Source organism: Ovis aries, chromosome 3, assembly GCF_016772045.2.
Source record: "Ovis aries strain OAR_USU_Benz2616 breed Rambouillet chromosome 3, ARS-UI_Ramb_v3.0, whole genome shotgun sequence".
Taxonomy (NCBI): Eukaryota; Metazoa; Chordata; class Mammalia; order Artiodactyla; family Bovidae; genus Ovis; species Ovis aries.
This window is the reverse complement of record NC_056056.1, coordinates 37,745,396-37,771,998: the sequence shown is the minus strand read 5'-3', so window position 1 is coordinate 37,771,998 and position 26,603 is coordinate 37,745,396. Positions and strand designations below refer to the sequence as shown.

General features: G+C 50.9%; 1 protein-coding gene across 2 annotated transcripts in view; it reads left to right on the top strand.

The window, feature by feature from the left end:
- The window catches only part of GALNT14 (polypeptide N-acetylgalactosaminyltransferase 14), a 219,912-nt gene that overhangs the window by 171,244 nt on the left and 22,065 nt on the right, over nt 1-26,603 (top strand). For both annotated transcript variants that reach the window (XM_012167384.4, XM_004005800.5), the window contains exons 4-9: nt 3,988-4,055; nt 6,406-6,471; nt 6,597-6,718; nt 14,283-14,370; nt 15,093-15,177; nt 18,309-18,412. In XM_012167384.4, coding sequence (XP_012022774.1) covers nt 3,988-4,055; nt 6,406-6,471; nt 6,597-6,718; nt 14,283-14,370; nt 15,093-15,177; nt 18,309-18,412 — 533 coding nt within the window. The remainder of the gene's footprint in view (nt 1-3,987; nt 4,056-6,405; nt 6,472-6,596; nt 6,719-14,282; nt 14,371-15,092; nt 15,178-18,308; nt 18,413-26,603) is intronic.

The following is a 26,603-nucleotide window of genomic DNA, read 5'->3' as shown; positions in this document are numbered from 1 at the left end:
TGAAGGAGTGCAGGTGGTTAAAGGCCGTGGAACAATGCCTGGCACAGAGTGAGCCTGGACGGGCTACAGCGTGTGTCATGAGGCACCTCCAGCCCAGGGAGACAGTAGGGTTCCAATGCCATGGCTCCCAAGCTTGAGTGGACATCAGAATCCCCTGGAGGGCTTGTCAAAATGCAGTTTCCTGGGCCCCACCCCCAGATATTCCAACTGAATACGTCTAGAGTAGGAATTTGCGTTTCTAACAAGTCCCCAGGTGACACTGGGGCTGTGGTAGCTCCAGGATCACACGCTGAGAACCAGAAGTGAAGTGTGAAGTTTTGGTTGCTCAGCTGTGTCTGACTTTTTGCGACCCTACGAACTGTAGCCCGCCAGGCTCCTCTGTCCATTGGGATTCTCCAGGCAAGAATACTGGGGTGGGTTACTATTTCCTACTCCAGAGGATCTTCCTGACCCAGGGATTGGACTTGGATCTCCTGCACTGCAGGGAGATTCTTTACCATCTGAGCCACCAGGGAGACAGTATCATCACAATTATCAAGCCCCAGATTCCAAGAGCGGCTGCTGCGTGCCAGGCAGGGTGCTAAGTTCGTTTCCTGTGTTTCCTGCTGCTGAGGCGCTTATGCTGGTGGTTCCATATTTCCTGAAGGTCTCCAGCTAGTGAATGGCAAATACATAGACACTGCACTTGAACCCAGACACAGCACTTGAACCCAAGATGGCCTGACTCCAGAATGACTAAACTCAACTGTCAACCAGCCTCAGGTCTTCATTCAGCTGGCATTTATGGAGCGTCTGATAAACGCTGCCTGCATAGAGCCCCGTGCAGTTCAGAAAGCAATTTCAAATACATTTCCTCATTTCATACACACAAAAGCCTGTGAAGTAGGTCAAGTATTAATATCGCCTGCCTTTACAAGGAAAATGTAATTACAGATGGAAATGAAGGCTGGGAGCTGCCTGGCGTCCCGCTCAGGATCACACAGTCGTAGATAGTGGAGGCCCCATGGCCTCCCACGCTGCTGTAACCAGCCGCCTCTTGGGGGGCTAGGGCGGGGGAAGCTGTGGTTAGGGTGCAGTGGGCAGAGGTGTAGACCCTGCAGGCAGCTACCTTCTGGCAGAGAGTGAGCTGTGGATAGGAAACTCATTTCCTGGATAATTCCCAGGCTCCAGCGTGACCGGGATGTGCCCGTGAGACGAGCACCCACTTCCCTGTGAGATTGTGAAAGGAAGGGGCACAGAACAGCCAGAGTGGGGTTGAAGCAAGGGAAAAACTGGGCCCTGGAGAGAAGGGAGGGCTGGCTTGGCTGCAGAGGGGCTGGTGAGGTGTCCTGTCAGAGAACTGGTGAGACCAAAGGAGGGAGGGAGGTGTAAGCCCCCAGGGTCTGGGTGGCAGGGATGAGGGTAGGGTGTGCAGAAGAGAGGACCCAGGGGGACCATCTGGGGACCCAAGCCAGGTCCCCTGGCCTGGATTTGACCTTTCTCCTTCTCCAGCCACCCCAGGCGCTCAAAGCCCCTGCCCATCTCAGTTCCTCCCAGCCCTAAGCCACTTTTTTGGTAACCACCCCCCGCCCCCCCCCCCCATCACTCCAATTGCTCTGTTTAGAGGAGCAAAAACCAGCCAGGTGTTACCAGGAAATAGTCTAATTAGCACTTACTGCTGACGATTTCGTTCTTTTATTTTTTTTTCCTTTTTTACACTCTGGACATTTTTTATTCGCTAATCATCTCTCAGTTCAACCAGCGCAGAGCTGCACGCGATTTACCTTTTGATGTTCACAGAAGAGAACTCTTGAATTTCAAAGAGTGGGCAGGGATTCAGGGGGAGGGGGACGCAAATCGCATGAGAAGCTACAGCCGTAATCAAACCTCATTAGAGGGTATTCTTCCGGCAAGTTTTCCTTCTCTCTCTGCCTCCCTCTCCCCTTACCCTCTGATTGGAGGGCTGGTTGTTGAGTTTGGCATGTTTGCTTTCGATGATGGTGGTGAGGTTCCCCTCGCACCACCTCCTGCTCTCCGGGTGTTCACCTCCCAGCAGCAGTGGGCTCAGGGGCTGGGGCTGGGGTTCCTCTCTCCACCTCACTCTAGTTGCCATGGTGAGAATTAAGGCTCCATAAATAAAGGTAGCTCCAGGGGAAGTTCTCCTCCTGGGAAGTCTCTGCATCTTGCTTTGAAAGGACGGCTCACCAGAAACAGGGCTTGGTGAGCGCTTCTGCCAGGCCTGTCTGAACCCCTCCCCACTACACATGGGGCTCTGGGTGCCCTGTGGTAGGTGGCATGGCCCAGGAGTGTTTCTGAGGAACCGCATGGTTTGGTGTGTTTAGAGAAGCAGGATGCAGCCATCTCAGTCAGGACTGAGACTCGGAATAAACACGGAAAACTAGTCTTGCCTGGAGGCAACAGATTCCCAGCTCAGGAAGGGAGATGAAGTCAGTTCAAAAATCACCGCTGATCCAGAAAACAGTAATAACTGTTACAGCTTTTTATCACTGTTATCAGCATAGGCTGTGCTGAATGCTTTAGAAACGTTCCCTTTAATTCTTCCTACAGCCCTATGAATGATGGATACTACTCTTATTATCCCCGTTTCACGGATAGGAATACTTTACTGCACAGAGCAGGAGAGTAACCTGGCCAAGTTCACACAGCTTGTAGTAAGTAGCTCCTAGACCACAGCTGCTGAGGGCCGGGTTCACGTCTCCCTTGATCCGTATCACGTACGCAGTGCCTAGCACAAAGTAGGTGTGCACGAAACATCCTTGGAGGGAACGGTCATGGGCTAAGGTGCAGCTGCACTCTGGCAATACAGAGAGTAGCTTGACGAGGCCACTGCCCCTGGGAGGTGACCATCTGGAGGGGCCAGGAAACCAGCCCTCAGAGTCAGGCTGCCGTGAGAGATGCAGGAAGCTTCAGATACAAACGGCTGAGGGATCCTGGAGGAGGAAGCAATTCATTCTCACTAAGTGGACTGGAAAGCTGTTAGAGAGGAAGTGACATCTGAATGGGTCCTTGTGACAGACGAGGGGCATCTCACGCTGTGACAGCAGTAGGGGAACGGGCCTCAGTTGTAAGATGCAGGATGTCTCCAGACAAAGGCACTGGGCGTGAGAAGGCTGGAAGGGGGGCTGGCTCCAGACTGGGAAAGGCCTTGAAGAGCGTGCTGAGGGTTTGGGGTGTAGTTCGTGGGGAGCCTTTTTGCCAACTTCTCTATTTGCGTTAGTGAGGGAAGTCGCATGATTGAAGATCTGTGCTTCAGACAGCTCACTCTGAAGGTCGCAGGAGGATGGCCTGGCAGCAGGTCAGGCTACTGCAGAATAAACAGGCAGTGTTCTGTTCCCTGGTGGTCCAGTGGTTAAGAATCCGGCTGCCAGTGCAGAGGACGCAGGTTCGAATTCCTGGTCCAGGAGAATCCCACATGCTACTGAGCAACTAAGCCCACGCGCTGCAACTACTGAGCCTGCTGCACTCTAGAGCTCATGTTCCACAAGAGGAGCCACCATAACGTGAGGCTGTGCACCACAAGGAAAAGTAGTCCCTGATCCTCACAACTAGAGAATGCCTGCCTGCAGCAAAGGAGACCCAGCACAGCCAAAAATCAAGAAATAAATTTTTGTTTTTAAATATGTGTTTTAAAAAAACAGGCAAAAGAGGCTGAACCAGAATGGAGGCATAAGAGGTGAAGGTGATCTGAGTGATATTTTCAAGGAGAACCAGCACATTCTTGGTCATTGGTGTGATTCAGGATTTCGGGGAGAGGGAGGGTTACTGAGGGTGGCTCTGGAGCTCTGGGTGCTAGGTGGGTGCTGGTGATATTCACCAAGACAACGCAGTTATATCCCGGTGGCTCAAAGGTGAGCATGTGACTAGACAAGTTTTGGGGTTGCTTGGAGTCTTTATTCTTCAGATACAATGGCGTCTACTTAAAGCTCAGGTTGATACGTAGATTTGACTCTAGAAGTCACAGTGATCTTTCCTCTTTCCATCTCACAGCATATTAAACCGCACCCCTATGAATCTCATCCAGGAAATCATATTAGTGGATGACTTCAGCAATGACCGTAAGTACCACTGTTGTCCTGGACTATGGACGCAAGTGTCTGTTCCCAGGCTCTGTGTCATGGGCGAAGGTGAACCTGCAGGTTCCCTGGGGATGGAGGAAAGCCTGGGTTTGTAGTAGATGTGGAGGACATTGAGCGTCCCTGCGGGTCAAGGAGTCCATGACCTTATGTTTGGGAAACAGTGTCTCAGGTCCTCTGCTATGAGTCTTTGAGGACCTAACCAGATCTGAATTGTATGTTCTTAATGGGGTCGGTGGGCTTCCCAGGTGGCACTAGTGATAAAGAACCCGCCTGCCAATGCAGGAGACATAAAAGATGTGTGTTCGATCCCTGGGTTGGGAAGATCCCCTGGAGGAAGGTACGGCAATCCACTCCAACATTCTTGCTTGGCGAATCCCATGGACAGAGGAGATTGGTGGGCTACAGTTCATACGGTCGCAAAGAGTCAGACACAACTGAAGCGACTTATACACACTTGGTTGTGTATAAGGGATTGGTATGTGTATGCATGTGTCTCACTGCCCCCAACCTGTTGATGCATTCCTGGACTTGAAGAGACACTGCACCTTCAGAGAGCCCCCAAGCCCTAAAGCAATACCCGTGAATAGAGGTTCCCAACTCCTGTGCTCTGATAATCCACCAGCATGAGCAAGGTCACCTACCCTCTTCCTCTCATTCTCATGGCAGGACTTGTGGGGTAGAGGGGGCTCTGTCTTTGGGACATCCCATCACTTGGCCATGACACAGTGAGCAGCTGCCTTCCAACTTTCCGACCGCTGGTCATTACCCACCTCCTAGCTATCCTGCCCAAGCACCTGGGTCCCACCCAAGTTCACAGTCCAAGTCCACTTTCCCCAAGAAAAGCGTGCGGGAGTTTTCAGATGCCTGTGTGTTCAGTTTGACAGGTACAACCATTGCAGAAGTGTGACACTTCAGGTATGTAGTGCTTAGGTGTGTAGGAATCAGGTAGTGCTGATTCCTGCCCAAGAGCTGGCGTCACAGCCTGGGTGCCACTGCAGGCAGTCAGCCACATCCAGGCAGAACTGCCTCTTAGTGATGAACCAGGGGAAGCAGGTGATGGCCTCTTGGGACAGCTCTGAGTCCCAAGGGAGTGGAGTCTTTCCGCACCAGCCCTGAGGCTGAAAGTTTGAGTAGGAGCCACTACCACACAGGGGTCTACTGTCGGAAGGCTGGAAACCCATGCACCTAACATAGCCTTAGGAGCTTGGGAGTTCTGCACAAGTGGCTCGTGCACCAGATTCAGGGCGATCATATCGGACTTGAGTTCTGAAACTTGGTGATCTGATCTCCCTTCCCCAGTGTGGAAGGGGTTGGAGGCAGGGAACCACTCACCGTGTCTGGAGGTAGCTGGTACTCAGGCTGGAGATTGGGAACACTGCTGAATTTACTTAGAAGCAGAACAGCTTCAGTAGTTAGAGCATCACCTCTGGAGCCAGCTGCCTGGCTTCAAATTCTAGACCTGTCACTGGCTCACTTACTAGCTATGTTCCTTGGGCAACTTATTGGCCTCTACGTGCATCGGTTTCCATATAAAATGGAGATAACAATAACATGTGTATGGTTTATATGAGGATATAAATGTGTTGATACATGTAAGTGCTTAGACCAGTACCTGCCTCTGAGGAAGCCCCTGTAAGTCTTTGTGGTCACTCTGTAGAGTCCAGAACCAAGCAGAGACGCTAAAGGTTGGTAAAACCAGCGACGCAAAACCACAACTTATGATAACGGAGTTCAGAGCCAAGAACTGGTAAGGCAAAAGAGTGCTGGGGTAGGCAGGCAAGCCAGGACAACCCAGGCTGAGTGCCCAGGATGGGTCTCTTGCTCAGCCCCACACATTTCCCCCACGTGGAGAGTTGACCCAGCTCTGCGTGATGGATATACTGGAGAGATACTCTGATAAATAGGGTCTCCTGTAATGAGTCCGTGAGCTGAAAGGAAACGCCATAGTTTGTCTCATCCATTCTCCGGGAGCTCAGCATCTTTTTCCTAAACCCTACCAAAGTGAACAAGACTCCCACCTCATGCTTCACATAAGCTATAGAAAAGGAGAACTGTCCCCAGGTGACCATCCGGCAGTGTTCTAGCAAGTACGCAAGTGCCAATGTGTGACTACCTTCTCCAGAGGTCCCTTACAGCCACTTTGCAGAGACTGGGCCATACTGTATGTGGTTAGCCGTGGTAAGTCAGCACCTTCCAAAGCCCACAGCACCCTGGAGTCAGGACAGGGCAGTGTGGTTGGGGGTGAGGACGAGAGGCAGGGTGCCTCACCTACCCTGCTGGTTCACCCCTAGCCCCGGGCGCTCAGTCACATGACCTCTTGTCTTTGTAGCCGAGGACTGCAAACAGCTCATCAAACTGCCCAAGGTGAAGTGCTTACGCAATAATGAGCGGCAAGGTAGGTCTGCACTGTTGAGTGGGCCCGGGGCAGGGAGTGGGGACATGTTTGGATATGTGTTCAGGTGGTCTCCTTGGATGATGGAGCGACGGGGGTACTCCCTTGGCCGACTGTCCCTCCTGCAGGTTTGGTGCGGTCCCGGATCCGAGGTGCTGACATCGCCCAGGGCACCACCCTGACTTTCCTCGACAGCCACTGTGAAGTGAACAGGGACTGGCTCCAGCCCCTGCTGCACAGGGTCAAAGAGGTGAGCGAGGCGTGCTCCGTGTCCCCCTTTCTCCAGCTCAGTGCTTCATATGTACCCACAGTCCCTTGGGAAGTGGAGCGGGGAGCAGATTGCAGTGCCCATTTTATAGATGAAGAGATTGAGGGAGAGCGGCCTGCCTGGGGTCATGCAGCAGACAGTGATGGAACAAAGCCCAGGATGTCTTCTTTACCTCACAGTGTCACCTACCGCAGGCCTGCAGGTGGGGCACCAACAGCTGGAAAATGATGCACACAGCTTCCTGGGCAAGAGAATGGCCCGAATCAATTTTTCCCAGATGTTAGAAGGTTCCAGGAAGGGAGCCCTGATGCGTGCCGTTTGTGAAAAGGAGGCAGAAGAATTAACAGGGCCTTGTTACCCAGTTCCTGAGGCCCCCATTGTACCTCCAGCCATGTCACTTTCACCCAAAGACCAAGACACAGAGGGCTAGATGCCAAGAGACCTGAATTCCTTGCCTCTGTCTGCTGTTATGTTATTCTAGAATTCTGTCTGCTTCCTCTCTCTGTGTCTCTTATTCCTCTTGAAAGTGAAAAAAAATTTTTTTAATTCTCCCATCAATATTTTATATCCCCCGAAATCTATCCACCCTCCACCCCTATCTACAGAAGGCCCTGCATTTTTAGATGCCAGTGTCTGTGACTGGCATTCATGCTGCTCATTTTCCCCCTGAGTTACTGACTCTGCAGCTGCTCTGTGAAGTGGGAGGCCAGGTATTTTTTAACATATACGTTTCACAGATGAGGGTGCGGCTTCAGGGACAATGATATAACTTGGACTGATATTCCCTAGCTGGTACCACCAGCCCTGAGACCTTCAGTGTCGCCTCAACAGCATCTCCTTTGTGCTTTGTGCTGTGGTTATTTCCCTTCTCGCTCTTCGAGGTGACCCCTTTACTCCTACCTGCAAAGTGACAGTGTCAGGCAATGGAAGAATTGAGACACGTGAACTACTCAGATTACTAAGAAATCCTTTCCAACTTTGTTCATCCGATGAGAGAACCTAGCTGGATGTACAGAGTTCTCACACATGAGCCTCGATGTTACAACCCATCCCACGGCCACTTTCCCTAAAGTTGGGAGGGCTCATACACGTGTGTGATGGTGAAGAGGTCTGGATGGAGACACGGTAGGTTATGAGCAGACCAATCTATCGAGGGGCCTAGCAGGCACTGGAGGCCCTTCCGAGCTTTCCCTCCCTTGTGCTCCATCTGTAAATGCAGCCAGCCTCCTGGGCCTAATACTCTTCCAAAGTTGGGCTGTTCTCTCCTGCTGACTGTGCCCCGACATTCCCAGTGCTTCATCTCCCACCAAGTCCTTCCTGTCCCGGATGCCCTTCCCTTCCTCTTCACCGCCCCTTGCTCTCCAGGGCCTCATCCATGTCTCCTCTCCTCCAGGAAGCCTTTTCTGACTGTGTGGCTAGCTAGGATCACTCCCAGAAAGAATTGTCCATTTGGCCCCACAATTTCCTTTTCTGGGTTTAGCACTCTGTCTCTTCTAACAGATTGCAAACCCAAAGAGGGCACCAGTCACCTCCTGGTGGTCCTAGAGTAAGGTGCTCAGTGTTTGGAATGATAACAAGAAACTAGATGCAGTGGGAAGTGATACACTTGGAATAGGAGGAAAATGTGCTTGCTTCCTGACTGTAAATTAATGAACGGGTATTTACTGAACACTTGTTTTGGGCAGGGTTTTGAGGAAGAATTGGGGATGGAGCACTTAAAAGGAATCCACATCCTGCTTAAGTTCCCCAATCCAGAAGCTCTTCAAACCATGTTGTTTAGGGTTGTTATAGAGACTTCTTTATGTAGTTGAGCTCAGTCTCTCCTCTCCTTGGGGGTGGAAAGAAGGGAGGTCAATGGGAAAAGAAATGTGAGAGGGCTGGGGGTGGGGCTGAAGTTTCCAGCCCTTTAATCACAGGGCTGGTTCCTCTAGAAACCAGCCTCCGTCTTCAGAGAGTCACCTCATTAGTATAAACTTAGATATAATGAAAGAGGCTCATTATGAGAAGAAAAGATGTTCCTGTCACCCCAAGTGAAAGTGAATGTGTTAGCTGCTCAGTCCGACTGTTTGCGACCCCATGAACTATAGCTTCTGTCTGGATTTCTGTAGCTTGCTGAAATTCTTCAGGCAAGAATACTGAGGGGGTTGCCATTCCCTTCTCCAGGGGATATTCCCAACCCAAGGATCAAATCCAGGTCTCCTGCAGGCAGATTCTTTAACTTCTGAGTCACCAGGGAAGTCCCTCCCGTCACCCCAATTAGTTAAGAACTTCCGAGAGTTTTAAGAGGAACAAAGGCCAAATATATTTCTTATTATATCACAGCACAGTGTATATTGCATTTTATTCATCCACGTATCTACTAATGGACATTTGGGTTGTTTCTGCCTTCTCACTATTGTGGATAATGCTGCTGCAAACATTCATGTGCAAGGTTTCCCCTGAGCACCTGCTTTCAGTTCTTTAGGGGACATACCAAGGAGTGGAATTCCTGGGTTGGTGGTGATTCAGCGTGGGATCTGTAGGGCCCTCCAAGCTGATGTGTCCCTGCAGGATGCCATCCTCAGGCAGCCTTAATGAACCTGGAGGCCGTTCCCTTCCCTGTGGCTCTGAGTCCACCTCAGAAACCCTCTTTGAAAAACGTCCTCTTGTGCATCCCTGGCCAGCTTCACCTGCACAGCCGTCCTCCTGTAGAGGTCATACAGCCCAGGAGTGAGCTCAGCTCCCAGGGCCAAGCTCCCAGTCCCCATCGCTGTCTGACCTAACACTTCCATAGTGGAGGACTGCTCAGACAAACCCTGACTGTGGTCCCGCCCTGCCCCTGCAGACCCCGACTCTTGATGATGAAACGGTTCTGCTGAGACACCCCTTTCCGGATGGGGAGTGTGGGTGTGTGTCAGCCTCTGTTTCCATGTCTTTGGATGTGTCTCATCTCAGAGTAAGACATGATTTGATCTTGTGAGTGCAAGTGGAAATTTTCAGCTGTAATTGGAGTTTGGGATTTTCGAAAATAGAGATAAGAGAGAGGCTGGGCTTGAGCTGTCAGAAGCTGTCCTCAGCTGGTGTTTTCCACATGGAAAATCTCCTTGATTTCCCTTCCTTCTCTTCAATTACTTGATGATACTTGAAGCAAGCACCACGTTGTTGGGTTTCTTTAAACAGAGTCTTCTTTCCTCTTCTCCTTATCTACATATTCCTTTAGTAGGAAAAAAAAGCTTTTAAGAAATTTCCATCCCAATAGCATTTGGCAAGTTGATATAAATAATGGCTTACATAAGCTTCAAAGCCCTTTCCCATGCTTTCCTCTCTTGTTTTCTTCCAAAAGCCCTGTGAGGATGGCAGGATAGTTTTGCACATTATAGATTGTTTTTGCTTCATAGATGAAGAAGCAGAGCTCCTCAGAGTTGCTGCTTTGCTTTAAGGTCAAATGTATTCTGCATGGCAGAACCAGAATAGGAACCCAGGTCTCTGGCCCTGCTCCTGCTCCCGCATCCCTCCCTCCAGACTAACAGAGACCCCACACTGTCATCCTCTGCTCTCCTATGCACCACCTTCCCCAGACAGCAGAGTCTTAATCATCTTTGTGCCAACCACAGTCCCTAACCCATAGGTGCTCTAGTAATGCTGGTGGATGCAATGAGTGAACGGTCATCTCTGGAAGTCTCTTGACTGCCCATTCACAATGTGGTTTTAATTATGGTGGAGAAAGAAGATACATAACTGTAGGGGTGATTGATGGCCATCGGCTCTCAGTGGGGGTGGGAGGTGGGCTTGGATTTGTGTGGGGGAGAGGGCAGGGCCCTGTTCTGGATCTATCAGGCATTCCACCAGATGCTACTGGAGCTTACCTGTGGACCTAGCCTTGAAGATACAGCCACCTAGGCGCACAGGCGGGAGCCTGCGAGGATCTGGGCATCTTTATGGAGAGTACATCCATCTCTGGAGAAGGCAATGGCACCCCACTCCAGTACTCTTCCCTGGAATATCCCATGGACAGAGGAGCCTGGTAGGCTACAGTCCATGGGGTCGCGAAGAGTTGGACACGACTGAGCGACTTTACTTTCACTTTTCACTTTCATGCATTGGAGAAGGAAATGGCAATCCACTCCAGTGTTCTTACCTGGAGAATCTCAGGGGCGGGGGAGCCCGATGGGCTGCTGTCTATGGGGTCGCACAGTGTGGGACATGACTGAAGTGACTTGGCAGCAGCAGCAGCATCCATCTCTGAGCCTACAGAAGGCGAGGCCATGTTGCTCAGCCATAATTGGCCCACCTGCTCTGTCTCCAGCCACTGACAGTGTCCTCAGAGGGAGTTCATAGCTGCCCTCTTTCACCCAGTGCCAACTGAACACCTGCTGCCCAGCAGGCTCTGGACTGGGGGGTGGGCAGGGGCTGCTGAGGAATGCAAAAATGGAGCAGATGAGACCCCTGAGGTCATTCAAGAAGCTTGTGTCCTGGCTTTAAGAGGTCACGTCTAACATCCCCTGCAGCCCCCTCTTAAGGTCTTGGCTCCACACATCACTTAGCCCCAAACATCCCTCTCTGCCTAACTGGCCCTCCATTGTGTCTGAACCAAGAAGTTGCCACAGCTAAGTTGTGATGGGAATAATGGATAGAAATGCTCTGAGAGAGCTTCCCAGGTGGCGCTAGTGGTGAAGAGCCTGCCTGCCAGTGCAGGAGATGTAAGAGACGCAAGTTTGGTCCCTGGGTCCGAAGATCCCCTGAAGGTAGGCCTGGCGGCTTACTCCAGTCTTCTTGCCTGGAGAACCCCGTGGACAGAGGAACCTGACAGGTTACAGTTCATAGGGTCACAAAGAGTCGGACATGACTGAAGCGACTTGGCACGCACGCAAGCAGAAACCCTCAGAACTCAAAGGAGAGTACCCAAGAGCCTGTCGTAGCCCCAGAGGCTGTGCCCGTGGGTGGCTTCTGGGGAAGTCTGTGGCTGGAGCATATAAAACCAGCATTTTATTTTGCATTTCACTTTCCAAATATTGAGGAGAAAGTTTTAAAAAAAACAAAACAGGATTTCAGTTTGGGGTTTCTAAGACCGCCCTCACGTTCAGTAATCCACTAGACACGCATGGTTGCTGTGTGTTACCGCAGAAGGGTATGGGTTAAAAGCAGCAGCAGGAAAAGGTACATAGGGACAGTTCCAGGCGTGATCATCCTAGAGCTGGTGTGTGGCCAGCACTTGCTTCCTGCCGCCAGCACGTGTGTCAACGCGCATGGAGAACTGCCACACAGGGAAGCCCACCTCAGCCTTGGTGTCCAGGGTTTTTATTGGAGGTCAGTCGTGTAGACATGACTGATCACTGCCACGGTCTCCATGCCCCTCCAGAGGTTAAATTGAGTTGGTACCACATGGCCCAAGGCTCTCACCACAAATCTCCTTGTCAGCAGAGTCTGATATAGCCCAGGGCTCCCAGGTAAACAGAGACTCTTATAAGCAGAACAAGTCAAGGGCTTAGAAGATACCTCTCAGGGGTTGGGTAAGGGCTAAGGCAAGGGCTAAGCATATCTCTAGGTCAGTCCATTGCTACACCAGGGCCTACCTAAGGATTCGGTGAAGCTGCAGAGGCCAAACCCAGCAGACAAAGGCAAAAAGAGGACTTTGTCAGACCCACAGAAGAAAGTCAGTCTCTGAACTTCTGAGAACATTTCAGATTTCAAGTCGGGAGTGGGTTGTGTCTCTGTGTAGACAGTGGTGTGAGTGGGGGTGGCTGTTTGTGCACGCAGTGTGTGTACACACCTGGACACACCATGGCAGTGGCTCCAGAGCAGTGTGGCAGCCAGTCAGATACGGCATTGACTGTACTGGAAGCATCTGTGCGCAGAGGGGGAAGCGATGCACCGAAAATGAGCATTTCCTTCCACGGGAGCCAGTTGGCTTCAAAGGCACCTTGTCACCATCGGAATGAGTCCTGTATAGAGACCGAGGCTAGATTAAGTCTGTGAACATCAAGGCAGGTACTCAGTGATTCTGAGCTTAAAATAAGAAGACAGCCTCATTTAGGGGAGAGATTGAACCAGGAAATTAAATCGCTGCAAGAGAAACAGAAGTGCCTGCCCATGCTGACCAGGACAGGGAGAGGCAGGGGACTGGAAAAGTGGTACTGCCTGGCTGGTCCAGGCCTGTTGGCTCCTCCCAGCTCCTGGACTCTCATTCATCCTGCCCTTGGGGCCCAGTTTCCCCTCCTCCACATCAGTATTGGAGTGTTCACCCAGCAGTAAGGAGCCTTTTAAAACTACAGGTAATGCCTTGATGGCCCCTGAGAACCAATAGATTTGTCTTGCAGATTTTGAAACTATCCCCTTGATGACTTTGATGCTTATCAGCAGGGTAGCCTGGGGGAAAGAGCAAGTGCTAAGGCTTGAAAGCTAGATTGTTTAGTTGCTAAATTGTGGTAGACTCTTTTGTAACCCCAGGGACTGTAGCCCGCCAAGCTCCTCTGTCCGTGGGATTTCCCAGGCAAGAATACTGGAGTGCGTTGCCATTTCCTTCTGCAGGGGATCTTCGAGACCCAGAGATTGAACCCGTATCTCCTACAGTGTAGCAGGTGGATTCTTTACCACTGAGCCACCTGGGAAACCCAGCAGAAACTAGATTCGGCCTATTATTGACGGTCTTGGATGCTGGGCTAAGGAGTTTGAACCTTATTTTCAAGGCAGTTCAGGTTTTTAGCTGTTGAGCTGCAGAATGAGATTTGAAAGTCAAGTGTGTCAGCCACCTGTAGAATGACAGGGGAAGGGGTGAGAAGGGGGAGGGGGAGGGCCAGGAGTTCATTGCCATTGCCTGTACTCCAGGGGTGAGGGGATAAGAGAGAGGTTCCATTCAGAAGAGCAGTTTTAGAGTTACAGTCAGCAGGGTTGATCCAGTTGATGGGCAGAGGTGGGGCTTCTTAAGTTAGTGCTGGAGAGGAAGGGGGACGTGTTGACAGAAGTAGGCAACCAAGGGAGGGAACGTGTCCGGGAGGCGGGTGAAGGCGCCCCTGCGGTGCTTTGTGAATCTGCACGGAGGGGCGGCTGGTGTACTAGATGTGCTGAGTCGGGAAGTGAGGAGCTATATCGGGGCTGAAGTTACAGATTCGAGTATCATAGGTGACAAGTGAAGTTAAGAATCTCTGGAGACGCTATTCTCAACTTGCCCATGAACCATAGGCATAGAAAGTTAAGTACTGGGAAATTCTCACTGTGAGGGGAGCTGTTGAGGTCACCTTCCCAGCTGACTGTGTCCACTGCCTCCTGAGAGCCCCGTGACACTGAAGGGCCCCCTTCTTCCCTGACATCCCTTTCCTCAGTGAGCAGCGCACTCCAGCCAGCCTCCCCGTGTCCCCACCATGCCTACATGGCCACGAGAAGGCGCTCAGGAGTAAAGGAAAGTGTCTGGTGGCCCACTTTATACAAGAGAAATGTTGAAATGCAGAGAGGGAAGTGCTTGGTCAAGGCCCTGAAACCAGTCTCCGGCTCTCCCCAACCCTACCCACCCCCCCATCCCAGGCCTGCCTCCCTGATGCCACCATCTGAGTGAAGGCCTTCTGTTTTCCAGGACTACACGCGGGTGGTGTGCCCCGTGATTGACATTATTCACCTGGACACCTTCAACTACATTGAGTCGGCCTCAGAGCTCAGAGGGGGTGAGTGGGACTAGCCAATGCCCTCGTCCAGAGGGACTTTTTTCTCCTAGTCATTGCTGCCAAGGGAGAGAGAGGAAAGGTCTCCTAGTGGTTTTTCTGGAGCCTCCAGTCCTGCATCCTGTAATGTCAGTAGCTGCAGGGTGGCCCTGATCACGGGGACTGTGCATGGAAGGATTGGAGAAGGGGCAGGTCACCCCAGGGCCTGAGGATGGGAGGGAAGCAGGGCCCTCCTCTGCGCCACCTTGTAGGGCCTGCATTGTTCTGACACCTCAGCACTGGGTGCCTCTCTCTCCTTGAGGCCCACCACAGTTGTGCCCAGGGCTGACAGCTGGCTCCCAAAGACCGATCGGGGGTGATTCAACCCCTCACAGACCTCCTGCTTACACCTCCACTCCCAAGACTCATGGCCAAGGGCCACACTCTGGAACTGTCCATCATGTCCCCCTTGGGTACCACTCTTGGGGTCTCTCAACTCCCACTCTGTAGCCTCTGCCCTTCTTCCCTAAGTCCACCCAGCAGAGAAGGCTCAGAGAGGCAGGAGGGGCTAGAGAAAGAGAAGAAGCCATGGAAGGGAAATCAGGCAGCTCTGTTGCCAACCGGCCTGGGTGAGACCTCTTATCCCAGGACCACCTCGGAAACTGGATATGTTCATGAGCCTGAATGAGCAAGCTTTGCAGGTGCATCAGAGAGACTGAGTCAACCACGTGGATGCTGTGTTTCAGGGTTTGACTGGAGCCTGCACTTCCAGTGGGAGCAGCTCACACCAGAGCAGAAGGCTCGACGCCTGGACCCCACTGAGCCCATTAGGTGAGTCAGGGCAAGGGTGGGGTGGGAAGATTCATTACCACTTGGCCCTTCCCTCAGTCGCATGCTATAGGGAAGCTGTCCAGAGGAGAGGCTCATAAGATTGGCCGGAAACCAAGAGGACCTTTTGCCAGGCCAGCGCCACTTTTGCCCTTATTTTAGGAGGTTTCTGTCCTCGTGGAGATTTCTGCTGGAGGGATGGGGGCCGGTAGAGACTTGTGCTGAGGACTGGCTCAGCATCGTTCACATCTGCCATGGTGTGCTTACATGCATGTGCGCTAAGTTGCTTCAGTCGTGTCCGACTCTTTGCAACACTATGGACCATAACCCGTCAGACTTCTCTGTCCATGGGATTCTCCAGGCAAGAATACTGGAGTGGGTTACCATGCCCTCCTCCAGGGGATCTTTCCAACCCAGGGATCAAACCCATGTTCCTTATGTCTCTTATGAACTCCTAAGGTGGGCTCTTTACCACTGGCGCCACCTGGCAAGCCTTGATGTACTTACACTTGCTGCTAAATGTTGGAGTGTTCCACGTGGTCCCATTTGAGCCTCTGGCAAGGGGAAAGAAGGTTCCTCAGCCTCCAGGTCCTGGATGTCAGGATTCAGCCCAGGAGGGTCGATGGGTCGTCAGCCATTGCTGTGGGTAGGGGCTGCTGTCACGGCGTGGCCACTGCTGCGTGCTCACACACATGACTGCTGTGTCCCATGGGAGAACACCACAGGGGCATCAGCTCTGGGCTGCTTGTGTGGTGCTGTAGATGGCCCTGTCCTGACCTACATTCTCACCTCCAGCCCCCACTGTGACCCACAGCACAGTGGTCGGATGGCTGCCTGGGGTTCGGGCTCATCTGAGGGCTTGGCCGCCCATGTAATGGTCTCAGCATCATGTGTGTGGCCTTGATATTCCTAAGACTGGAGGGTACACGTGTCCTAGGCCTGTTGGGAACCTCCAAGCCAAAACTTATCTATCTCCAGTGGGGCCTCAGGAGGCCAGCAAGTGCTTGAGGATGTGGCGAGAAGACCAGGGAACTAGAATTGCTCCTTCTGGAGAAATGCAGAGATGCCCTGGGCTCCTCGGGGACACCTCTGCATCTCGGGGCCTGCATTGAATAAATGTCTGATCATTCTCACTGAACTGTGTGTGTGTAAGTTGCTCAGTCGTGTCCGACTCTATGCCACCCCATGGACTGTAGCCTGCTAGACTTTTCTGTCCAAGGAATTCTCCAGGCAAAAATACTGGAGTGGGTTGTCATTCCCTTCTCCAGGGTATCTTTCCAACCCAAGGATCGAACCTGGGTCATCCGCATTGCAGGTGGATTGTTTACCATCTGAGCCACCAGGGAAGCCCTCTCAATGAACTAACTAAAGTCAAATAGAGACCTAAAGGGCTGTGAAGAACTGAGTGGTGACAGACGGACAGTGGAGATTGGGAGAACCCTGCAGTGGAACCTCTGTCGCAAGCACCAGCCGGACCCTCCTCCCTCCTCCAGCCTTCACTATCTGGAGTGATGCTGAGAGGGAGATGGGAGCTACGTGGCACAGCAGGTAGAGCCCTTGTTCCTCGAGGGAGAGCAGAGCCTTCTGATCATCCTGAGGGCCATGCAGCGCAGTGGTGCCCCGGGGACTCACCACACTCCCAGAGTCACCTGATGTACAGTAGGCCGAGGCAAGGACAGGGTGGCCCTGGTTTCCCTTCTCTGTCCCCGGGGTGGGGTTCTCGGGGCCGGTTCTCTTCCTGTGGGAATGCCTCTGCTCATCAGAGGACAAGTGTTTCCAGTCGTCAGAGGACAGTAGGATGTCATGGCATCGGGAGGCCGAGCTTCTGACCTGCTCCGTATCAACTGACTGTTTGACATGAAGCTCCCTTCTCTGTCTGGACCCGCTGAATGAGGGACCTAGTCCCAGGGGCTCACCCTCCACCCCCAGCCCAGATACCCGTCCTTGTGCTCATTGGGTTGTTTGACTGGATTCTGTAGCCCTTTCCTTTCCAAGTAGCTTCTTTGGAATCTCTCTCAGCAGTCAAGGAAAGGGGAGGTGGGAGGGGCCCCCAAGGAAAGAGAATGAAGATGAAGGCTGCTACAGCAGGGCGCCACAGGCTGCATGACTTAAACCATCGAAATGTGCTGTCTTGAGTTCTGGAGACCAGAAGTCCAAGTTTGAGGTGTCAGCAGGGTGACATCCTCCTGAGGGCTGTGCCGGACCCCATCCTGGCCTTGCAGAGGGCCACTTTCTCTCTGTCTCCTCACCTCATCTTCTCTCTGTGCATGTCTGTCTCTGCAGCTGAGTATCTCCTTTTTTAAGGACACCAGTCCTATTGGATTGGGACCAGCCCCATGACCTCATTTTAGCTTTATCACCTCTGTGAAGACCTTTTCTCCAAATAAGGTCACATTCTGAGGTATTGGGGGTTGCATCCACGCTAAGTCGCTCCAGGCGTGTCTGACTCTTTGCGACCCTGTGGACTGTATAGCCCACCAGGTTCCTCTGTCCATGGGATTCTCCAGGCAAGAATACTGGAGTGGGTTGCCATGCTTTCCTCCTGGGGTCCAGGGGGATCTTCCTGACCCAGGGATTGAACCCGCATCTCCTGCATTGGCAGGCGAGTTCTTTACCACTTTCGCTACCTGGGAAGCCCACTGGGGGTTAACATCCCAACACATTTTTCAGGGCACATAATTCAACCTGTAGCAGAAGGGGAAAGGGGAGGGAGGGGAGAGAGACCAGTCTCAAGAAACAGATGTGCCGTTCACACTGCTGCCCCAGCCCGTCTTCTGTGCCCAGTCAGTGGCCCACAGTCCCTGCCCTCCGTTGTGGGGCTCCCAGGAGATCCCCGCTGGGCAGGGCCTGTGAGAGAGGCAGGGAAGGCTGGACTGAGCAAATTCGGAAACCCCCCACAGGAGGTGTGCAGATGACCGAATTAGCCTGTCTGCAGGGTCAATAGATTTACAGTCAATGGGAAAAGTCCCAGAGCGTGTTCTTGTTTGGGCTAAGTGAACCATGTGTGGGTCTTTCTGAAGAGGAGCAGAAACAGGAAGAATATGGCCTCAGCGTCAGGACCGAAAGGGCAGAAGAACATGACCGTGGTCCCCCTCCCTTGACTGACCCTCTCTCTTTTCCTTCCGACTGCATAGGACTCCCATCATAGCTGGAGGGCTCTTTGTGATGGACAAATCCTGGTTCTACTACCTGGGGAAATACGACACAGACATGGACATCTGGGGCGGGGAGAACTTCGGTGAGTCTCTGGTTCTGCATCTTGGGGCCTGCTCAGGGGTCTCCATGTCCTTGGATCACCTGGGCCTGTGATAAGGGCCAGGGAGAGGGGCAGCAGGTCACTCCTTTGGGGGAAGACCAGGTGGGGCATCAGAGGAGTGGTTGCTGGAAGTGGGGAGGAAAGGAGATTGTTTTTCCATGGGGCCACATGGATGCTGAGGACCAGGGAAACATGCCCAGGGGACCCTTAGGGAGAAGTTGAGACGCAAACGCCAGAAGGACCAAGGAAGAGCGCCAAGTCCGAGGGTGGGCTGGGGGCAGACCTGAGCTAGGAGTGCTGAACTTTGGAAATTTAGAGTTGGAAGGAGACTGGGGATAAAGTATGAGGAAGATTGAAAGCACTGCCACTAACATCTGGATCACATCTGTTGGCTGCTCTAGGGGTATAGCCTGGGTTAATGAGGAGGGTCTGAATATTCATTGGACGGACTGATGCAGAAGCTGAAGCTCCAATACTTTGGCCATCTGATGCGAAGAGCCAACACATTGGAAAAGACCCAGATGCTGGGAAAGATTGAGGGCGAGAAGGCGACAGAGGATGAGATGGTTGGCATCACTTACTCAATGGACATGAGTTTGAGCAAGTTCCAGGGGATAGTGAAGGACAGGGAAGCCTAACGTGCTGCAATCCATGGGGTCACAAAACATCAGACAGGACTGAGCGACTGAACAATCAGAACTGGGTGACTGCTACAGAAGCTCTGGAGGCAACTTGCCCTTACCTTTTCTTGCAAAGTGATGCAAAGTGAAGGGGATGGAAGAGCGGGGTTCCAGGCTCTAGAACTGTGCAAACGGATGGCCAGTTGTGGCCACAGTGGCATAGGGCTGCCATATACAGATACAGGAGAAAGTAGTCAGAGGTCCATTCCGTCTTGCTGATGACACTGACTGACCCTCCAGTTTCCTCATGTGTTAGAAGTGTAACACACGGGTGCGTGGGGGTTGTTGTGGAAATCCATGCAGGTACGTCTGTAAAAGCTCTGGGCACCGTATGGACACAGTCCGTGTTAGTTACTGTTCCTTCCCTCCGGCAGGTGGGACCTAAGAGATGACCAGTATGTAAGCTGTACAAGGCAGGGACTTGGTCTGTTTGTTCTTGGCAAGCTCCGTACGGTGCCTTCTGCGAAGGAGGTTTCAGTAACTATTTGATGCATAAACCAGAGGAGAGGAAGAGGAAGAGTCTGGGATATCAGGGCCGCTTTCCCCTCTCTGGACACCAGGGAGCGTGTTTGGCACAGTCACCCCCCGGCCAGTGGTGCGAGCCAGGAGGATGACCCATGGGGCTCGTCCTGGCATTCAGTGGTAATGCCAGACATTGTCCTCTGCCATTGTTTTCTCCCGTCCCTGCCTCCAGGCTGCTTTATGGCTTTCTTCCTCAGTCACCAAGAGTCATTTCCCGGAAATCTATGGCTGTTGGCCTGACCAGCCACATCTGTTCTCCCAAACCGGGCCGTGTAGAGAAATCCATCAGAAAAATCCGTCTTATGCCATATGGGGGCCAGATTGGAAACTCCGCAAACAAAGAAGAAAATCCCAGCTCCTACAAACCAAATATCCTGCCTGGGACTCAGTCCTGGGATCCCATGAGGGTCTTTGGAGTAGAGTTTGAGGTGGGATCTCCCTGCATCAGCCCAGGAGAACTTGGAGCCAGGTACACCCTTGGTGTTCTCAAAGGGGACGAGATCTCTCTCTCTCTGAACAGAGCCCATCAGATGTCCTGATGTTCACAGTACCTCTCATGATTCTTCGTGGTGTGCTCTAGCCTTTCTTCCCATTCACAGAATCCTTTCTACAGCTCTTTTGATAGATAGCAGTCATCCAGTGTCCACTCCAATGCTACTTACGATGTGTTTGCTGCTTCATAATCTGGCAAGTTCTGTCATTGAGAATGTTTGTGTTGAATTGTTAGTAAATCTTCTAGGTCAAACCAAAGCCCCGCTTCCATCTGTTGGGCCTTGTTCTGCCCTGTGGACCCTCACAAAGTGTGTGTGGTCCTTCCTTACCACGGCAGCCGTGTGTAGATGCAGGCAGCATGTTATTTTCAATGATGTCACATTCTGGTCCAACCTACCAGTGCGTCTGCGCTAAGTCACTTCAGCCATGTCTGACCCTGTGTGACGCTATGGACTGTAGCCCACCAGACTCTTCTGTCCATGGGAATCTCCAGGCAAGAATTCTGGAGTGGATTGCCATGCCCTCCTCCAGGGGATCTTCTCAACCCAAGGATGGAACCCGCATCCCTTATGTCTCCTGCCCTCGCAGACAGATTCCTTACTACTAGTGCCACCTGGGAAGCCCCAGCCACCAGTACCATCTCTTTATAGCAGTGTTGGCACACATCTACTCACATCCAGGGTGATCCCCTCTAGTTGGCTTCCCAGTGGCCTGGCATTAACAAGTGTTGATTGGAACAGGAAAGTAGAGAGAGACTTCAGGGGAGATGTGGGAGAGACATTTTATAATCATCACAAAATGTTTTAAACCACAAAAAAAAAAAAAAAAAAAAGAACCCTGCAGACAGCTATCACAGGAAATACTGTTTTCTCCAATTCCAACATTCCATTTGTTAGAGCCAGCTCCTAGCACTTTAAAAGTCATTTCTGGACAATTTTTTTTTTATAGCATTTTACATGCCAGAAAAAGCAATGCTTTTTTTTTTTTTTTCAAGAAAAATTGAAGTATAGTTCATTTACAATACTGTGTTAGTTTTAGGTATACAGCAAAGTGGTTCAGTTATACGTATACCTATAGATTCTTTTTCAGATTCTTTTCCAGTATAGCTTACTGTAAGATATTGAATATAGTTCCCTATGGTATATGGTAGGTCCTTTTTGGCTATCTATTTCATATATGGTCATGTATAGATATTAATCTCAAATTCCTAATTTATCCTTCCCCCACCCTCCACTTTCCCCATTGTTAACCATAAGTTTGTTTTCTATGTTTGTGAATCAGTTTCTGTTTTGTAAATAAGTTCATTTGTATAATCTTCTTAGATTCCACATCTGTGATATGTGGTCATTGATATTTGTCTTTTGCTGTCTGACATTTCATTTAGTATGTTAATCAGTAGATCCATTCATGCTGCAAAAATGGCATTATTTCATTCGATTTTTATGGCTTAGTAATATTCCATTATGTGTGTATATATATCTATATACATATCTCTCTATCTATGTATAGATGTATATACATATATGCGCCACGTCTTCTTTATCCATTTGTCTATTGATGGCATTTACGTTGTTTTCATGTCTTGAATATTGTGAATAGTGCTGCTGTGAACATGGAGTGCATGGATCTTTTCAAATTAGAGTCTTCCATCTTTTCTGGATATATGTCCAGAAGTGGGATTGCCAGATCATATAGTAGCTCTATTATTAGTTTTTTGAGAAGTCTCCGCACTGTTTTCCGTAGTGGCTACACCTACTTGCAATCCTACCAGCAGTGTAGGAGGGCTCCTTTTTCCCACACCTTCCTCAGCATTTTTATTTATAGACTTTTTGATGATAACCTTTCTGACCAGTGTGAGGTGGTACCTCACTGTAGTTTTGATTTGCATTTCTCTAATTATTAGTGATATTGAGCATCTTTTCATGTGCCTGTTGGCCATCTGTATGCCTTCTTTGGAGAAATGTCTGTTTAGGTCTTCTGCCCCTTTTTTGATCGAGTTTTTTTTTTTTTTTTAATATATCAAGTTATATGAGCTTTTTGTATATTTTGGAAACTAAGCCCTTGTTGGTTACATTGTTTGTAAATACTTTTTCTCAGTTCACAGGTTGTGTTTTCATTTTGTTTGTGATTTCCTTTGCTGTGCAAAAGTTTATAAGTTTGCTTAGGTTCCATTTGTTTATATTTGCTTTTATTTCTTTTGCCTTGGGAGACTGACCTAAGAAAACATTGGTACTATTTATAGCAGAGAATGTTTTGCCTATGTTCTCTTCTAGTTTTATGGAGCTATGTGTTATACTTAAGTCCTTAAGCCATTTTGAGTTTATTTTTGTGTATGATGTGTTCTAACTTCATTGATCTGCATGCAGCTATCCAGCTTTCCCAACACCACTTACTGAAGAAACTATCTTTTCTCCATTGTATATTCTTGCCTCCTTTGTTGAGGATTAATTGACCATAGGTGTGTGGGTTTATTTCTGGGCTCTCCATTCTGTTCCTTTGATCCATATATCTCATTTTGTGGGGAATAACAGCAGGAAGAGATATCTCTTCTTTCCCAAGACATGAAATTTCTGTGTTCCAGGTGTGGTTGCTTTTGTTGCATTGATTTGATTTCACAGCACAAAGGCCCATGAGATCACTGGACAAGGCTCCGGCCACGGTGACTGGGACCATCCTCAGTGGCGTGCTGCCTCACCCGCCCATCTCACTTTCATCGTTTGGGAGCGACCTCAGCAGCCACTTGAATGCCAGCCCTGCTATGCACTCAAGCAGCCCGACCCTGGTGCCATTATTCCCACAAAGCGTTTCTAAGAGGAACTGAAGAGTGTTGATAATTACATCTGCAGTTCAACATAGAAGCAGGCTTTAGGGAAATGTGGCTTTTAGCCTTTTTTCCCCCAGAAGTTGTTTTGCATTAATATTGTGTGTTTAAACTCTAATTTGCATAACACAGGATGCATGAAAAATATCTAATACATCTACTCACTGTAGCTTTTGGTCTTTAGAGATGAAAGGAACCTATTGCCCAGTAGAAATGTGTGTGTGTGTGTGTGTGTGTGCACATGCATGTGTGTATACATGTGTCTCTGTGCGTATGTGTGTGTGTGTGTGCGTGCATGGTGGGAAGAGGTGTACATTTCCAAAGTGGAGGCCTTGGTACATATATGAGGGGAGAATATGGGATTTCTGGATTTAAAATGGAAGTGGGTGGCTTCCAAAGCGTAGCAGATACAACAGACAATACCGAGGAAAGAGAGACAAGGTGGGTCCCAGAGAGGAGCCGCTGCCACCACCTCCCCCATCCCCAGAATGTAGTCAGGGACGTTAGGCTGTGTCAGGCTTGGAGGGTCACGTGTGTGTCAACGTGGGCTGTGCAGTCAGACAGGCCTACTTGTGAATCCTGTGGTCATCTCTGGCTGTGTGTCCCTGGGAAAGTTACTTTCCCTCACTGAGTTTGCAGATGTCTACTGCGTCCTAAGCTAGGATAGCAGCCCGGATTATCCGGGGGCACCCAGTCTAATCAGGTGGGCCATTTAACGCAGAGAACTTTCTTTGCCTGGAGAGAGAGGAGATGGAGCAGAAGCAGTTGAGAGATTCACAGCCTGGGAAGGATTGTCCAGGTATGACGAGGAAGGGACTGCGTGGAAGGAAGAAGGGGGCTCCTGACCTATAGCCAGGGAGGAAGAGAGGACCTCAGTCCTACAACTGTGAGCAGCGGGGTTCTGCAAACAAGCTGAGTGAACTGGAAAGCCTCAGAGCCCCCAGACAGGAGCCCGATCCTGCTGATTTTGGCCTTGAGAGACCCTCAGCAGAGGGCCCGCCCAACCCCTGCCCTCCCCGCCACCCCAGGCTAGTATGGTAATTTGTTAGGGCAGCAGTGGAAACCATTAAGCTCCCAGGGCCGCCTGCCTCCTCTCTGGGCTGCGTGAGCAGGCTTGTCAGAGGAGCGCCCTGTCAGACCCGCAGCGACAGCGGATCCCTCCCGCTTTCTCTTCAGCCTCACCCTTTCCAGGTTCAGGGGCTCAAGAGAAGAGAAGTGGCCTCACCTGAGACGAGCATCCAGGTCTGATGAAAAGTCATCTTTCCCTCCAGGTGGGGCTGCTTGCCAAGCCCCAGACCCAGGTGCGGTCCCTTAAGACCACCCATTTCCAGAGGCATGGTGGAGAGGCAAAGGGTGTGTGCCGTGACATTCGCTGAATGGCCCGTGGTGACCGCAGTGAGCCTGTGCTTACACCTCAGAAGTTGGGAGCCTGGCTGCAGCCCTGGCTGTCCCCGGTGATGTGAAGCACAGTTTCACTCTCAGGTTCAAGCCTATCCTTTGTGGCTCAATAAGATTGCTTCTACTCAAGTCTGTGAACTCATTAAAAAATAAAAACAGAGGTTTCTGGCCAAGTGGCCCAAAGAACGTAAAGATTTTTTGAAAGGAAAATCTTTGTCATCGCATTTGTCTCTGTGGACTTATGAGCGACTGTCTCCTTCTGCTCATCACTATCCACCCCAATCCCTTTGTCCTCACAAGATTTCACCTTGTCCAGTGCCAAGTGGCTGATGCTGTTAGATTAAAAGATATCTGTGTACAGTCCGTGAGGCTCCACTCAATATAGGCTTATGCCTCAAGTAGAGCCGGGTCTAATGCTCCCTTGGCCTTTGTCCAGAAACCAGGCTATCAGAGGAAATTCCAGCCTTGACCTGTATGGCTGACAAGTGGCAGAGGATTTGGTGTGATTCTGGGGAAGGGAGCTGTCTCCTCTCGCCTGAACTCCTGTCCACCATCACGGCTTGTCAGGTGGACGTTGGTTCTGGCAAAGGGTTGGGGTTCTATGAGTACTGATAAAGCTACTGATCGGTCGATGTGGAGATAGAAGGGAAGAGCTGAGAACAGAGAGAGGGTGAGGAGGGCAGTTTCTTCCCAAATATTAATCTGAAGTTTAAAGAAAATAAGGTAACAGCACCCCCAGTGTGGATGGAATAACTACACATCTCCCCGCCTGGAATTCAGAGCGGATTTAGGTCTGCATGACATTTGTCATTGGGGTATGCGGGTGCTGACTCAGTAAGAACCACCTCCTCCCCCAAACTCCCTACATTGTCTTTTTGCTCCTTCACATGAGAAAGTGATGACTTTGCAGGAGCTGATGACAAGTAGAGGATCAGGGCTGTACCTGGGGAGCCTGCTGCTTTATGTCTCGGTCTATGGCCCCCACTGCCTGGGGCTTTGGAATTACAAGGCTTTCCCAGAGGCTTCGGCATAAACCTGGGAGTCACTGGGCCTGGCTCCCAGTCCTGGGAGGATGCACAGCGTTATCCTGCAGTTGTGGTGTAGATATTCATAGGATAACTAGAGGGATGTCCTAGGTCTTAAATACTTCACATTGTGGTACCCAAACATCCTCACACCTCTCTGAACACTTCAAGCTTCCTCACTCAGACTGCCTTGACTCTGGCCGCAGTACAGCAAGGCACGCTGCTCAGGTCATCTTGGTTACGACATTCTGGACTCCAGAGCAGAAACGATCTTACTGCATCTCAGGCTGCAGGCTCTGGGGACATCAGTTAACCAGAAGGAGAGGTGAGACAGGCAACTGTCAGGAGTGGATGAAGGAGTAGATGAGGTAGAAATGGGACAGCTGGTTATAGATTGGCCTCTCTCGTTCATCCGTGAGTGCCCTGAAGTCAGTATCTTTGTGCCTGCAGCAATATTGGCTGATGGTGGGTGTTCACACTGAGGGAGGTGGGATCAGGGCAGGGGCAGGAGTTTTGGACCTGGGGAGATGCGCTTTGAATGCTAGCTGCCCATCAGGACTGCTTCTGCTTTGAAAAATAACATCCACAACCATGAGTGGGCTTGTTGGGACAGCTCATAAGTTACTACCTGGAAGAGGACCCAGCAAAGCCCAGCCCAGGAGTAAATGAAGGGGTCCTTTCCTCCTGAGGCTTGTGTCTGCAGAACTGAGATGTTTCCAAGCACAGACACAGGAAAACAAGCAGGGATGATGGGTTTTAGAGGTGGAGGAGAGGAGGCAGGCTGCAGGGGGCTATGGGAGGAAGCTGATGGGTAGAAGATGTACTGCATCTCAGGGCATCCGGTGCATCTGGACAGAGCCACAGGCAGCCATGGGAGTTGGTCCTGGAGGCCGGAGGAGAGCTGGGCTGGCAGAATGGGAATGAGTCCTCAGCATCAAGGGAAGGTTGGGCCAGATGAGGAAGCAGGGACAGCAAGGCACTCAGACCCAGAGCCTTGAGGTGGAGAATGCCAGGAGCCCAGATGGAAGGTAGAGAAGGACCAGGGTCAGGGGTCAGTACTTTCTGAGATGGGGATTTCTGCATGATGGTGGCAGAGGAGAAGGGGGGGCAATCGATTCAGAGCAAAGCAAAATGGTGGGTGAAGGAAGCACAGGGAAACAGGTTTAGTGGGAGCTGAGGGTGTGGAGACTGCATAGGTTGGAGGGATTCATTTTGCAAATGAGGAGGGACATATG